The 15,926-nt window shown below is 35.1% G+C and overlaps 1 protein-coding gene across 1 annotated transcript; it reads left to right on the top strand.

Moving 5' to 3' along the window:
* The first annotated feature begins 3,788 nt into the window (after positions 1-3,788).
* Positions 3,789-15,162, top strand: LOC112528482 (TMV resistance protein N-like). The gene is made up of 8 exons (XM_025139511.1): positions 3,789-4,264; positions 4,644-4,936; positions 4,970-5,742; positions 5,849-6,139; positions 6,243-6,303; positions 10,738-11,227; positions 12,749-14,138; positions 14,405-15,162. Exons 1-8 carry the CDS (start codon positions 3,789-3,791, stop codon positions 15,122-15,124), a joined length of 4,494 nt encoding a protein of 1,497 aa, XP_024995279.1. The 3' UTR covers positions 15,125-15,162.
* The last annotated feature ends 764 nt before the right edge of the window (positions 15,163-15,926 follow it).

Genomic DNA, 15,926 nt, shown 5'->3' with positions numbered 1-15,926 from the left:
GTCTCCCCCTTCATCAATAAATGTTTCTTGGGTACAATTGTCCAGGTTGGGACAACCAGTTGTGGGGCATTGCGTAGTACCACCATTGCGGATTGGGTAACATTTTAAATTATTTTMCTTATCTACCTTGCGAGTTAGTTTATCTGATCTCACTAGGTGTCAAGCTAACACTTGTTTTTTATTATGTTGGTTTTCAGGTCTCATTAGTGGCGGATCTAAGAGTGCCTAGGAGTAGGGGTTCTCAAAAATCCGACCAACCCGATCAACCCAACCCAACCCAACCCAACCCAACCCAATGTTAAATAACCCAATCCGAAGCAAACTGATGTCTAATCGAGTTGTAAATTGTTAAACCGTAGGTATTGAGTTGATATTGGGTTACTATTATTTGAACCCAACCCAACCCGATGAATCCGATATCCTTTTATTTATTGGATTTAATATGATTGTTGAATTTCTATTAGTATATACATTAGACAATTACACTATCATGTATGTTTTTCATATACACATATTTTCAATCTATTCATATCTCTATATAACTCATTCATATATATGTTCAGTAACTGTGAACATATATATGTAAATTGAGAAAATTAACTGATTGTGATATTTGTAAGAAATATGGATAAGTTGTATCAAATGGTTGATGATCAAAAAAAAATTAGAGTAGAGAAATAACATATTCAAGGTTAGAAGAATATTTTAATATACCAAAGTATTAACCCGACCAACTCGTACGGGTTGGGTTGCACTTTGGTTTGGGTTGGGTTGAGTTAAGATTTTTCCAAACCGCAAGCATTGGGTTAAGTTGTTCAAATGTCTTCAACCCGATCAACCCAACCCATGAGCACCCCTACCTAGGAGACTTGGTTGGTACTACTAGGAGCATCAAGGGCAGAGAGTTTTGGAAAACACTTGAATGGAGATTGAATTTTTGGAAGATATAATAACACCCGACTGTAATCTAGTTCTTTTATTAGATTATTAGGTTGTTATTTATGTCTCAATTATCAATTATTGTCCTATTTGGCAAACTTTCCCCTCATGGATTCAAGCAATTTCTTTTTTATGGAATTTTAGTTGTATGCAACGTATTTTCTCGTTTTAAATTTTAGGGTGTTTCAAGCGCGAAGCAAACAGTTCCACGCCAGAGTGAGTAGTTGGACCAATCTAGGCGAACAAACAATGCCGCAAAACTAGAGAGTGGCAGAGGCACCACTAGCAGCTGTGAAAAAGATCTGAGTTGCAAAAATGTTGGGTGTTTTGGCCATCGAAAGACATGGTTGTGGACCGAAGGTCGCTCTCATACCATATAAATAAATATGAAGTTTGTGAAAAAGGTTATCTTTTACCTCTCATTCACAGAGGATATATACACGAGGCTGAAAGCTAATTACATAAACTATGAAATACAATTAAGGATCGCTGATCAATCATATCCTAAAATAGAAGATTACGATAATATCTCAATAGTAAAAAACAAAGATGCACATGCATATAATAAATACTCAAAATGCACATGCCCTATAATTTACACCTTGGTTCGACAATTGTCGTGTTGGTTGAAGCGACGATTTTCTTGACTGTGGTCACATATGTGGTCAAAACAGATGGTTTTGATCGATGGGTGCAAGTAGGGACCTACACAAAAGGCAAGATCGTTTTTCTGCCTTCACGAAATGGTTTGTGATTCACACAAGGGTTCACAAAACAGCGGGCCATTTTATACTAAATTTGAAGAAGTGGACTAGTTTGTGCAATCATCTATGGCCATTTTTGCGACTCACTGTACAATCGCAAGTTGAATAAAAATCACCTTCTGTATTTCCCTCCGTGTATAAAAATAGGAGGCCAGTAGTCCAATACGTAACTGTAAGGGTGGTTATAAAAATGTAAAATATGCATATTTAAATTAAATGATAATTGGAGAAAGAAAAAAAAGAGCGAGTTACATTTTTTTGTCCCTGTTCTTTGGTGTTTTCTGTAATAGGATCTCATACTTATTTTGAAAAATACACGAAATATGTCGTCGTGGACTTGTGGTTGTTTTTTTAACGAGCTAGGTCCTTCTGGTTACATTTTTTAGCAATCAGGGTCCTTACGGTTGCAATTTGTAACAAGTTGGGTCCCTGGATAAATTAACAAGTTGTGTCTTTGTGATTGTATTAGAAAGGGACCTAGCTTGTTAAAAATGCAACCACATAAACTCAACTTGTTAGTTTTTTAAATTGGAACATCATTTGTTAAAAATACCAAACCAGAGGGACTAAAAATGTAATTCACTCGAAAAGTGAGAGTAGGAACTAGGAAGGGTAACGAGAGAACTTTTTTCCCTCCAAGTCAACCCTGCTCCGTTTCCATCTTTCCATCGGAGATCAAACAAATTTTTGATCTGGTGGTCCGATTGACAAGAAAACGTCGTTCGATCGAGCAAAATTTTCACAGGTGCGTTCTTAACTCGTAGGTATTTGATCTGAACGGTGATGATCGGATTCGGAGGAAGTTATATATACATTTTGGCTTGTGCTTTTGACTTTTTACGTCGAATGTACTTTTCCAATATATAACATCGTATTGCTTGTTATACGAGTCTTAACTCCCAGCATCAGTCTAACTATTTACACCATCAATTCCAAAATGTTGGTCCTCTTAAGGTATTGGCCCATGAATTTAGGAAGGGAAGTGTTAATCTATAATCACCATAATCGTTTTGTTCCATTTTTGCCCTATGAGAAAGATAGATTAGGGGTGCTTAACAGTACTAAAACAAGGGAATATCTTGTTGTGAGGATAATTTTCTTTGGGATGGAGATATTACTTTCTAGCGTCAAATATGATATGGGTTCTGTCAACAATTTCTATTTCTATTCCTAGTGCTATATGTTGTAATGTTTGATGAACACATAGTCAAAGAAAAATGTGTAATTAGTCAAATATTTAAATTACCCATCAATGTGATGAAATTGGGAAACCTTTAATGCAACTTTTGACTAGACACATAGGTTAACAGAAGTGTAACCATTAGTCAATATCTTTACATATCAATCAATGATGATGTGGTACAGGACATAATTGGGTGAGGGTTCAAAGAAGGTACACCATAGCCGGTAGCCATTTTTCTTTTCTTGCATATATGTCTATTTGCTTTTAATGCTTTTATGATTAGAAGCTGTGTATCCCTATTAACTTCTATGATATCAGAATTGAACATGGATGATCATTTTGTGAAGAAACAATGGATGAATAGTAGACTTAGTTGAGGGTTTTGCAGTAGTTGATGATAAGACATGATCAAAGATGCTATAGGATTTTGACAACATGTAAACTGTAGTTGATGAATCAATAGTTCATGAACTGAACCAAAAAGAAATATATTTAGGAAGCTATGAGATTATGATGTAAACTAACCCATTATTAACAACTAACTAAAGAGGAAAAAATGCAGAAATATATGTATAATGCACATAATAGATTTTCTGGCTTTAATTTTTAGAAAATCTTGTAAAACCACATCCTTGTCACCTTCTTGCCTTGTATAGAGTTTTTCAGTTATTTTGTTGTTGCATGATTAATGATTATCTTCAATAATAATGTATTGCAGGGACTGCAGATTCCTTCACCCAACAAAGAAATAGGTGGTGAAGTCAAAAGAAATACAAGGGTTAGAAGATTTATGATCACATCGCACTCATAGTGCTGGCAGCCACACGGTTCAAGCTTTTACTTAATGTGGATAAGGTCCTATACAAAAGGAACCCTGAGTCGGGTACACATACACGGATAAAATGGCATCGGAATCATCATCATCATCATCTAGTATGCAGCTGGCGTGGAAGTATGATGTTTTTTTGAGTTTCAGAGGAGAAGATGTCCGCATGAACTTTGTTGATCATCTCTCCACTGCCATGTTCAGTAAAGGGTTTGACATTTTCAAGGACGATGTCGCACTTAAACGAGGCGAATATATCACCCCAACACTATTGGCAGCCATTGAAAATTCAAGGGTTACGGTTGTCGTTCTCTCGAAGAGATATGCAGATTCCTCTTTCTGTTTGATTGAACTGGCCAAGATTATGGAGTGCAATAAGAAGAGAGGCCAGATTATATTACCGGTGTTCTATGGCGTGGATGCCTCAGATGTCAGAAAACAAAGTGGAGCGTTTGGTGCAGGTTTTGCAAAACATACGAAGGATAGCAGGGTGAATGAATGGAGACAAGCACTGGTGGATGTAGCCGAAATTGCTGGATGGGGACCAAATAGGTAATCCATTTGTTATTCTAATTGTTAGTAGCATGTTCTTTGTCTTTCGTTTTGTTTACTGGGACTTTGATTTCACATGATCCAAGTTTGGCTCGTGTGGACTAGCTGCATCCTGGGTGTTTTCATGGGTTATTTAGGAGAATAACCCCAAGACATATTTTTTGTTGTTGAAATGCATGACATTCTAACAGATTATGAGGCATTCCTGTGTTAGGAAGAAAGATTCTTCTATTAAGTAGAGGTGTTCTTAAATCTGACAGAAGTTATAATTCTATCAGACAGTTATTCTCCTAAATAACCTGTGTTTTTTCATCATGCTGGGTTCACATGTGTTGTTATAAGTTGAGAATCTGATGATCCGAGGATGTTATCAATGCAGATATGAGGTCAAAATGATTGAAGAAATTATTGAAACAATATCACTTGGACGGCCTTGGAAAACCAAAAATTCAACTGTTTATAGGAACCTAATTGGAATAGAGCCTCGCATGCAATGTGTAAAATCTCTGATGGAAATCGAGTCTGGTACTGGTGTTCGTATGATTGGAATATGGGGGATAGGAGGCGGAGGCAAGACTACTCTTGCCACGGCCATCTATAATGAAGTCAATTGCATGTTTGATGGGCGGTGCAGCTTAGTTGAAAACATCAAGGAGGAACCATTAAACCGTGGTTTGAAGAAACTCCAAGAAAAAGTCCTCAAAGATGTTTTCAAGGAAAGATACTTGAAATTAGGGAGTATTAACGAAGGAAAATGTATGATAGAGGAGAGGATGTGTCGCTTTCGTGTTCTAATTGTTCTGGATGATGTTAATCATGGTAGCCAACTAGAAGCATTAGCAGGATCACACGGCTGGTTTGGTCCAGGGAGCCGGATCATTATAACAACAAGAAATAAGAATTTGCTCGAAGCTCATGGAGTAGATTCAATACATGAAGTCAATTTATTAAAAGATTGGGAGGCTATTCAACTCTTCAATAGGTATGCTTTTCGAAATAAACAACCATCAAAAGTGTTTGAGGAGCTTTCACTAAATGTGGTTCGTTATACCTGTGGGCTTCCATTGGCACTTAAAGTCTTGGGTTCATCATTATGTAACAAAAAGTTTGCGGCTTGGAAAAGTGCGTTGGAAAGACTCAAAGATATGCCTAACAAAGATATCTTCGAAATACTCAAGATAAGCTACGACTGTTTACAACCAGACGAGCAAGAGATGTTCCTAGATATTGCATGCTTTCTTAGAGGTCGTGAGAAAGATGAGGTGTTGGAAATGCTCAATGCTCGTGGATTTCACACTGATATCTTGCTGGATGTTCTAATAGATAACTCCCTTGTACGTGTCTCAAATGGGAACCTTCAAATGCATGACCTTGTACAAGAAATGGGTCACTGGATTGTTCGAAAAGAGCACAACAAACATAGCAGAATTTGGCAAGCTGGAGAACTTCTCAAGATATGTACTGGAGACACACCAATGGTAATCATAACGCTTGTAATTTCTCAATCGTCTGTAAACTTGCATTCCTAATTAATCATATAAGAATTAGGACTTCAGTTAATTATGCCATTTATTGGTTTTCCAGAAGAAGAAAGTAATCAAAGGAATACAAGTAAGGTTTGACGATGAATGCCCAATAGACTTTTCTGATGCTTTCACCGACATGGTTGATCTTCAGTTTCTTGATATCAGCATATTTCCTCTGTGGAAAGATGTACCAGATGTTAAGGAGCCTAACGTTCTTCCAGATAGCTTGCAGTGGCTTTCATGGTCTAATTATCCTGGAAAATCATTGTCACCAGGTTTCAAAGCAAAAAATCTTGCGGGCATATGTGTAACAAGTAGCAAGATTGTTCAACTTTGGGAGGAGGATAAGGTATAAAATATTTCAACCAAATTATCGCACACAGCTATGGTGCATTCATCTGTTTTGTGGGTCTGCTAAACTGAACCATGTTCTGTGTTTTTATTTCCAACAGGTCATTGATAAGCTCAGCAATTTGAAAATGCTTGATCTCTCGGGCTCAAAGTATCTAACCAGTATCAAAAGCTTCAGTTCATTCCCAAATCTTGAAAGACTAAGACTCCAAAAGTGTCGCAGTTTGAAAGTGATTGATCCATCAATTGGGCATCTCAATAAACTTATTTCTTTGGATATGTCATGTTGCTCAGAGCTTAAAGAATTCCCACCCATTGTCCAGATGGCATCCTTGGAGGTACTCATCTTCTCTGGATGCTCGAAACTGAAATCATTTCCAGATATCGTTAATAAATTGGATAGTTTGAAGCATCTTTCTGCACGACACAGTGGGATAGAAAGACTTCCCTTTGAAGTGGCAAGAATCAGTGGCCTTATTTCCATAGATCTAAGTTATTGCAAAAGCCTAAAGAGCCTACCTTTAAGTTTCGACCAGTTAAAACATTTAAGAAGTCTTAATCTCAGTGGTTGCCCAAAACTTGTAAAACTACCTGAGGGCATGACCCATATGGGATGCTTAGAAGTGCTTCTTTTAGATAACACTGGCATTAGCAAATTACCTGTTTTACCTGTGAAGAACCTCAAAACATTATCCTTTAAGCACTAGATCTTAGTTATGCAGGATTATTGGATAGGCTGATCATTGTGTAGAAACTTTCTGTTCGTATGATCGTTTATCGATTATTATGTATGCTGAGGACTGCATAAACACAAGAACTTGCTTTAATCAAATTGCTTTAATCAAATTGCTTTAAATGCACATTCACATTAATCTTAGCAGTGAAGCCTTTCATCAAGATTGAAATAACAACTTTGATACCTGGGAAAAAGTCGAATATATACATATATAGACTTGGGATTGTGAGACCAGCCTGCTTTTGTGAGACACAACCATTTTTTTACACTTGAAACTTCACAATAAAACGCAATGAAGGTAACCTTCACAGTGTTTTTGCTGTGAAGGTTCGGCTTTTTTTTTTACCTTCACAGCATTTTGTTGTGGATTTTCAAGTGTAAAAAAGTGGTCTCACGAGTCTCATGAAAACAGACTGGTATCACGTGACCCCAACTCTCTCTCTCTATATATATGTATATGTATCATATATGTATGTATGTATATATAAACTAGTAGGTAGAGGTTTAATTGAGAAGTCCCAAATTTTTTAAGAAAGACAGAAACAATCTCAATCACTAGTTTAAAATTCCTATTTTTACTTTTTTTTTTCACTAATTAAGATATAGATATGGAAAACATCAAATATCTTAATTTATATTCTATTTTTTCTATAATATTTTTTGGATATTGGAAGTCATTGATTTTTAATTGGTTCATATCTAAACATGTAAATCTTAATCATAAGTTATACATGATTCAATTTAAAATTTATACTACGATTCTGAATCAGTTTAAGATTCATTTGTGGACACGTGAATTCTAAGATAGTATTCACATGTGAATCATAATATTGATTAAGGCATGAAAATTAATTATAATTTGTACGTAATCAATTTACAATTTATAATCGAGATTCTGAATCAGTTTGAAATTCACATGTGAATCCTTAAAAAATATATATTATCATGAGTTTTAAATTAAAGAGACTGAAATTTTCGTTTTTGGTATAATTTATTTAAATAAAATATTGATTACATTTTAGATAATTTCATTTAAAGGAAAATGGATGATATGATTTTTATTTAAAAAGAAATTGGGTATTCTTTTAAGAAAAGGAGTGGATCAGTAATCAATGATTAAATTTGTCAGAAATTTTCTTATATCTAGGAGTGTTTGAGATTGCTTATTTAAAATAATTTATGTTTTTTTGTAAAAGTACTTATCAACTTATATGGTATCAAATCGGAGTTAAATAAAACAGGGTTAAAATTGTAAACTGGTAATAAGTAGTTTTTCATAAGTCATGAATGATTAACTTATCAAAAACAATTTATTACCGGTTTGGCACCGGTATAAGCAGTTTTTTTTTCTTATCCAAACACCAGAAAACAGTTTATCACCGGTGCCAGACTGAAATAAGTTAAAAAACAATTTTTATAAGCAATCCCAAACACCCCTTACATATTTTTTCCTTAAGATAGTGGTCATCAAGAATATATGTCTAATGGTTGAGATTTCTTCTCGCATTTTCAACATTTTTGGACTTCTCATTTGAACCATCGTCTAAACCAGTTATATTATATATAAATTTAAATAATTGAAATTTCATATATTAGTGGCGGGTTTGGTTTGGTTGGGTTGGGTTGGGTTAGGCCTAACCCAATTTCAACCCTCTAAATTGATGCGTTCGATAGCTTGATGTGTTCGATAGCTGGTCGATGTACCTTCAAATTCAAGAAATATATCTGTTTTCCTCAGCTACTTAGGGGTCGTTTACCAAACACTTACCCGGTAAGCGCTTAACAGTAAATTTAACACTATCATTTACTTACCAGATAAGATTTCAGTTCACGAAAACGGTATCGTATGCAACAATTTACCCGGTAAGCACATGGTAAGAGTTGGCGCTTCACTTACCGAGTAAAACTCTTGGTCCTTGTCTCGCTCTTACCAGGTAAGATTTTTTATCCTTCTTATATTCATCGAGTAAGGTAAAATGACTTGGTGTTCACTTACCCGAATAAACATTTGGTAAACGACCCCTTAATGTGTTTCAAATTCAGGAAATATATTTGATCTCAATGTACTCGATAATAGCTACTCGATGTACTTTAAATTTCAATTATAATGATAAGTTAGTAGACCCATTGTCCATAAGCAATAGCAATTCCTCTTACGCAGAGGTCTTCGGAGAATGCACAAGGCAATTATAAAGATCCTTTTGTAACTACAAGGGTACTGCCTGGTTAGTTTGAGCATGGGATCCAAAGGTCAAAAGTGCCTGAAGGTCCTAACTTCAAATCCAAGGAGGAAAAATCCCCTTGTGGCCACAAAGGTTCAAATGTGATGACTTCGAGCTACCCGCAAAGCAGGTGGTCATCATGGGATTAGTCCGTTCGCATAGCGAGTTAGATATACAGGTTAATAAAAAAAATCCATTTGTATCCATGGATTAATTTGAGTTTTTTAGATTCTTTTTTCAAGTATTTATACAAACTCGATATTTTTTTATAACATTTTGATAGTCACTCGATATGTTTAAAAGTTCAAACATATGTTATCTCAATGCATTCGATAACAGTTCAATAGTCACTTGATTTACTTTAAATTCATATTTTTTTTATAACATTTTGAATTCATTATTTAAAAAAATTATAAAAATAATTAAATTATATTTCTTTTAGATTACATTTTTATAAAGAAAGAATAAAATCTATAACAATTAAAAATATTTATAAAATCACATATATAGAAGCATGTTCGTACAAAAATGATACCTATTTAAGAAAATGATCTAATCACATATGATTTTACAGTAACATCACGTAGGAGTGTAAACGAATCAAATCGAATAGCAGATTATTGGAGCTCGACACAAAAAACTAATATCAGGCTCGAGCTCGATTAACTTTTTCAAAGTTAGGCTCATGCTTGAGCTCATATATTTTTTCAATGTTTGAGCTCGAGTTCGATGCTCATTTATGAGCTCAAATTCGAGATTGATTAACTCGTTTATTTATTCAAGTTCGATGCTTTTATATTTTGATTATATAATTTGTAAACATTTAAATATATTTGACTCGAATGAGTGTATGCTCGAATTAAAGTTTAATCAAGTTTTAGAAGAAAAAAATCCAAATTATCAAAATAAAAATTGTTTTTTTACTAATGCAATAAAAAATTAATTTAATAGAAAAGTTTAATTGATGCAATAAAATATAAATATCAATTAAAATTAATTTTTTTATTGCATTAGTAAAAAACAATTTTTATTTTGGTAATTTGGATTTTTTTTTGAAAAAATCTTTAATTTGATATCTGATTTTTTTTTTTGGAAAAAACCGAGATTTGGAATGAAAAATAGATTTTATTTACAATAATTTAAAAAAAACGAATTTTAGTTATTTTTCTATAATTATTTTGCAATCTTAAATATGACATGAAATATTAGTTTTAAAATAAAAAATTAATATGACGTGGTATATCTTAGTTGGCAAAAGATCTGGATAACGTCAGCATTAACAGGTCAACCAAACCTTTAAATAAATAAAAAGTTTGATAGAGACCTCTAACTAATAATTTTGAAAGTTGGTTATCCAAAATAAAAATCATTTGAGAGTTGGTTCCATTTTGATGTAATTTTTTTAACACTAAAACAACTTATCAACTTATTTACATTTTAGTACCTGTAATAACTCAATCCAAACACTTTTATAACTACACAGTTTGATCACTTAAAAAACGCACAAGTTGTTTTAAACAACAATCCCAAACATCGCTGTAGTCAACGAGTAAATATGAAACAGATCAATTCTGGCAGGCGGCAGCCATGGGTTTGAACCTGCTATACGTGTATTTTGAGGATGATCTGTGAGAGGAGGAAGTGAGAGTTTCTTTTACACTGATCAAATGGAGTCGGAATCAGATGCTACTCAACTGTCGTGGAATTACGATGTGTTTTTTAGTTTTAGAAGAAAAGACACCCGTAACAACATTGTTGAAGATCTCTGCAGATCCTTATCCAATCGCGGCATCAATGTTTATGAGGACAATATTGCAGAATTTCATCAGGGTAAAGAGACAATCCTTGCTGCCATGGAAAGGTCCAGGTTTGTGATTGTCGTTATCTCTAAGAATTACTTACGTTCTACTTGGTGTATGAATGAACTTGCCCAGATTATGGCGACTAGGACTGGCAGAAGGCGGATAGTTATACCCGTGCTTTATAATATAAAGCACACGGAAGTATTTTCCCAAGCAGGACCTCTCGGGGCAAGTTTTGATCAGATGCTTCGTCGGTATGAGAGGTGGAGAAAATGGCTTCTTCCACTACAGGAAGCGAGTGGGCTTGCTGGCTGGACAAATATCAGGTAATCAGTTTATTTGGTTATGTAAGTATGACGTTCTTTTACAAAGAAATCAATCGACATTCCAAACCATCAAGTGTAGACAACCTGTTTGTGAAAATGTCAGCTTGTTGCTCCTTAACCGGTAATCAGGATAAGCAATTATTTTTAATCTTCTCAACAATTTATCCCCAAACGGGCATGTGATGGACAGGATTAGAGGTCATTCACTTTGCAAACTGGTAACTTGATAGAGGTTACTGAAAAATGCAGATATGTGAGATGTCTTACACACAAATATGCATGACAGATACAAGGTTTTGAGTTAAATCTTGTGTCCGTGTCAAATTTAAATCAGGTTTTACAGATCACCTTCCCAGCACCAATTTCCTATTAACGAAATTCATCGACAACAAGAATAACATCATTTCTCTATCAAATAAAAAGAGAATGGTCATGAAATTCTGGGGTAATCAAAATTATGGTTATTTTTGGAAACCACTGCCATGAAGCTTCCTATGATTCACCCTAAGGGGGCGCTTGGTTGGTTTTAAGGAATGGAAGCATTCCCATTGCATATTTGCATTGTTGATGCTTGGAGATAAAAAACCATTGAAAATGACCAGACAATTCCACCCTGACAAACAACCCAAAAATCTGCAAAATTGAACAAATTCTTGATTTTCTACAGCAATGGGAGATGTTCCCCACTCACCCTCATCATCACCATCTTCTTCTTCGTTTCAAACCTAAACCATACACCATCTGTTTCACATGTAAATCAAGAAACACAAGAATCAGGAGATGGGATTTCTAGGGTTACAAACGGCAAGGAAGAAATGAGGACGAGGTAAAGAACAGAAAAGATGGAGATAACCACTCACATCTCGATTACCAAATCCTGAATGGTACCAAATAGAGCAGCATAATGATTGCTTGCCGGGCATCATAGTATGCTAGGGAGGTGGGAAGGCAAAAAAGGGAATAAGTTTTTATCCACCTCCCAGGGAGGATTGGTCTATTACCCGAATATACATTAATGATTGATTCCGTAATATAAAACCAATCACTATTAATGATTTCATTCCCCTTCACTACCTAAACCAAACCCCATCAATGATTCCCATTGCCTGCCTTATTATATTCCCATCCAAGCCCCCCCCCCCCCCCCAAAGGACTTCCCTAATCGATACACGACCCACTTGATGGATGGGTGTTTCTGATAAACTTATTTTTTCAGTTCAAAATTTCAAATACAAGATCGGTGGTATGATCTTGTATTTACTTTTCCATACCAAAACCAACAAGACTTCCTTCTTCTGCAACACTATGTCTGAACTTAAATTACATACATCATTCACAATATATGCACAAAGTGACTTTCTTTGTTACCGTTCTGATGGGCAATACCAAACGAACCGAGGCTCAAAACTTTTAAGTGTGTAAAATAACTACATGGTATTGTCTTCATTGTATTATGGACAAAACATTCCCTTGTAGTGCATATACTATCCCAACATGTTATATATGGTATTCAATGTGCAGCTATAGGCAGAAATCGATTGAAGAAATAGTTGATATTATATCACGTGGAGTATCATCCTCACAAGCAAATTATGAGAGCAACCTAATCGGAGTGGAGCCTCACATGCAGCATATTATCAAGGATCTGTTAAAAATTGGGTCTGGTGGTGTTCGTATGATTGGAATATGTGGGGTAGGTGGCATAGGCAAGACCACTCTTGCCATGGCCGTTTACAACGAGATCTCTTGCAAGTTTGGTGGGCGCTGCTGCTTTATCGAAAGCCTCAAGGAGTATTCACGTAAGAATGGTTTGAAGAAACTGCAAGAAAAGATCCTCACAGATGTTTTTAAGGCAAGCAATATGACGTTAATGAGCACCGACGAAGGAAAACGCATGATAAAGGAGAGGATGGGCCGCTTCAGCGTTCTAATTGTTTTGGATGATGTAGATGACAGTAGTCAACTAGCGGCATTAGTAGGAAAGCGTTCCTGGTTTGGCATGGGAAGCCGAATCATTATAACAGCAAGAGACAAGTGTTTGCTTGAGGCCCATGAAGTGGACTCAATACACCAAGTTGACTTGTTAAAAGACGGAGAGGCTGTAGACCTATTTAATAGCTACGCATTTCCAAAGAATAAGACGTTAAAGGAAACCCGTGAAGAGAATGACAAGCTTTCGGTTGACATAGTTCATGCTGCTGGTAGCCTTCCTTTAACACTTAAAGTCTTGGGTTCTTTTCTATGTGACAAAATGGAGTATGCGTGGACAAGTGCACTGGAGGATCTGAAGTTGGCAAGCACAGAAACTTCAAAAAAGCTCAAAATAAGCTATAATGGATTAAGACCAGACGAGAAAGAGATATTTCTAGACATTGCACTCTTTTTTAGAAATCGAAAGAAAGCAGAGGTACTGGAAATACTCTACGCCTGTGGAGACCAGACTTGTGACATTGGGGTAGACGTTTTGATAAAGAAATCCCTTATAAGCGTCTCAGATGGACACTTTCAAGTCCATGACCTGATACAAGAAATGGCTCGTGCCATTAATCTAGAAGAGCTCCCAAAAGAACATGGCAGGATTTGGCAAGCTGAAGAACTGTTAAAGAAAACGGAAGCAACCAAAGTAACAAAAATCAAAGGAATACAAGTGAGGTTTGAGGATGAACGTCCTATAGACTTTTCTGATGCATTCACGAACATGAAGGACCTCAGATTCCTTGATATCAGCATATCCCAGATGTCAAAAGACCGAGCAGATGACAAAGAGCCTAAAGTTCTTCCAAACAATTTGCGGTGGCTTTCTTGGTCGAATTATCCTGGAAAACGTTTGCCACGTGATTTTCAAGCAAAGGAGCTTGTGGTTCTGTTTATGACTTGCAGCAAGATTGTAAGTCTTTCCATGGAACACAAGGTATCCACCTCTTCCTGCTGATGTTATATATTGAGCTTGTAGGTTTGCTTGTTCATTATAATTTGCAGTCTTTGCTAGAAAAGGAACTTAGTAAGTTATAAGCAATGATGAAATTGGACTGTAAAGGTTGACAAATACTTGTCAGCTATTTCATTAGATTCGATTATTTGAAGCTGAAGTACTGCTTAGAAGAAGTCATATGTGTGTTCTCAACAAACAACAGCGTCCTTACATCACATCTTGTTTTGTGGTTTTGTTTTGAACAGCTTTTTGGCCTAACACTGACACTGAAAATGCTTGACCTTTCCGGCTCCAAAGATCTGATCAGCATCCCAAGCTTTGCCACCTTCCCAAATCTTGAAAGATTAATACTGCAAAATTGTCACAATCTGAAACTGGTTGATCCATCAATCGGGAATCTTGGAAGACTTGTTTCATTGGATATGTCTGGCTGTTCAGAGCTTCAAGCATTTCCTCCCATCATCCGGATGACATCCTTGAAGTTTCTTATCTTCTCCGGATGCACCAAACTAACAACATTTCCAGAGATTCAAGGAAATATCGACAGGTTGGAGCATCTTTGGTTACAAAACAGCGGGATACAAAATCTTCCCAACCCAATCGGACAAATCAGCAGCCTCATTTCTATAGATGTACGTGATTGCAAGAGCCTAACAAGTATGTCGTTCGAATTCCATCAATTAATATCTTTAAGAAGCCTTAAGGTTAGTGGTTGCTCAAGACTTGAAAAACTACCAGAGAGCTTGGGTGATCTGCAGTTCATGGAGGAGCTTCTTTTAGATAACACTGGTATCAGAGAGTTGCCTGCCTTCATTTGGAATATGATGAGCCTCAGAACACTCTCCTTTAGGCACATAGACAAAGTCGGTACCTCCAAAATGACTAAAACCAACGGTAAGAAGTTATTGCTAGCCTATTATCAACACCTTATAAATGGAGGGTGTTATGATTCATTTCATGAATGATTGATTTTATAAATAGAGATGTTTGTTTATTCATCAAATCGTTATTCCTACCGTACTTGTAATAATTCGAATCTGTGTTTTAACACATCCATTTTTTACACTTCACAGCAAAATGTTGTGAAGGTTCGGTCTTTTTTTATCTTCACAGCGTCTTACTGTGAAGCTTCAAGTGTAAAAAAGTGGTTTCACGAAAACATATTGGTTTTATGTGATCCTAAGTCTCTCTCTCTCTCTCTATATATATATATATATATATATTATATTATAAAGTATTTGACAAAAACTCTTAAAAACCATTTTTTATGTATGAAGTACTGTATATTGATGTATATTACTTAAAATTCAAGATTACAAGTAAATTGTGTATAATTACAACTTATTAAAGCTCTATGTTTGAATTTGTGTAACTAACTGCGGATAAACATAATCAAATAGAGAATAAACATCTTATTTTAAAATATAAAAAATCTAAAATATAATTAGGAATTTAGGATAATTATTGCGTTGTAACAAAATACTTAATTATTATCTTTATAAAAAATATATATTATTAAACCTAAATTAAGTTAAATTAAATTATAATAAAAAAATCGAATTACAAAAATATACAAACAATAACTTTTAAATAGTTAATTTGATACTAATATTGATATATTTTTTGCAAATTTTATATGATAATTTCAAATTTATATTTTATTCAAAATAAAAACATTATCGCTTTCTCAAAACCATATAAAATCGTTTTTATATCGACATGGATAAAAAATAAAACGAAACATTGAAATAGAAATGTGTCTCGATG

The sequence above is a fragment of the Cynara cardunculus genome (genome assembly GCF_001531365.2).
Source record: "Cynara cardunculus var. scolymus isolate 2C chromosome LG 15, CcrdV1, whole genome shotgun sequence".
Lineage (NCBI taxonomy): Eukaryota > Viridiplantae > Streptophyta > Magnoliopsida > Asterales > Asteraceae > Cynara > Cynara cardunculus.
This window is presented reverse-complemented; position numbering and strand designations above follow the sequence as displayed.

Bases quoted from the DNA above. Each gene is read 5' to 3' on its own strand.
- LOC112528482 (XM_025139511.1), top strand. From the start codon at position 3,789: ATGGCATCGGAATCATCATCATCATCATCTAGTATGCAGCTGGCGTGG. The intron at 4,265-4,643 runs GTAATCCATTTG...TTATCAATGCAG, and splicing joins GCTGGATGGGGACCAAATAG to ATATGAGGTCAAAATGATTG. The intron at 6,140-6,242 runs GTATAAAATATT...TATTTCCAACAG, and splicing joins AACTTTGGGAGGAGGATAAG to GTCATTGATAAGCTCAGCAA.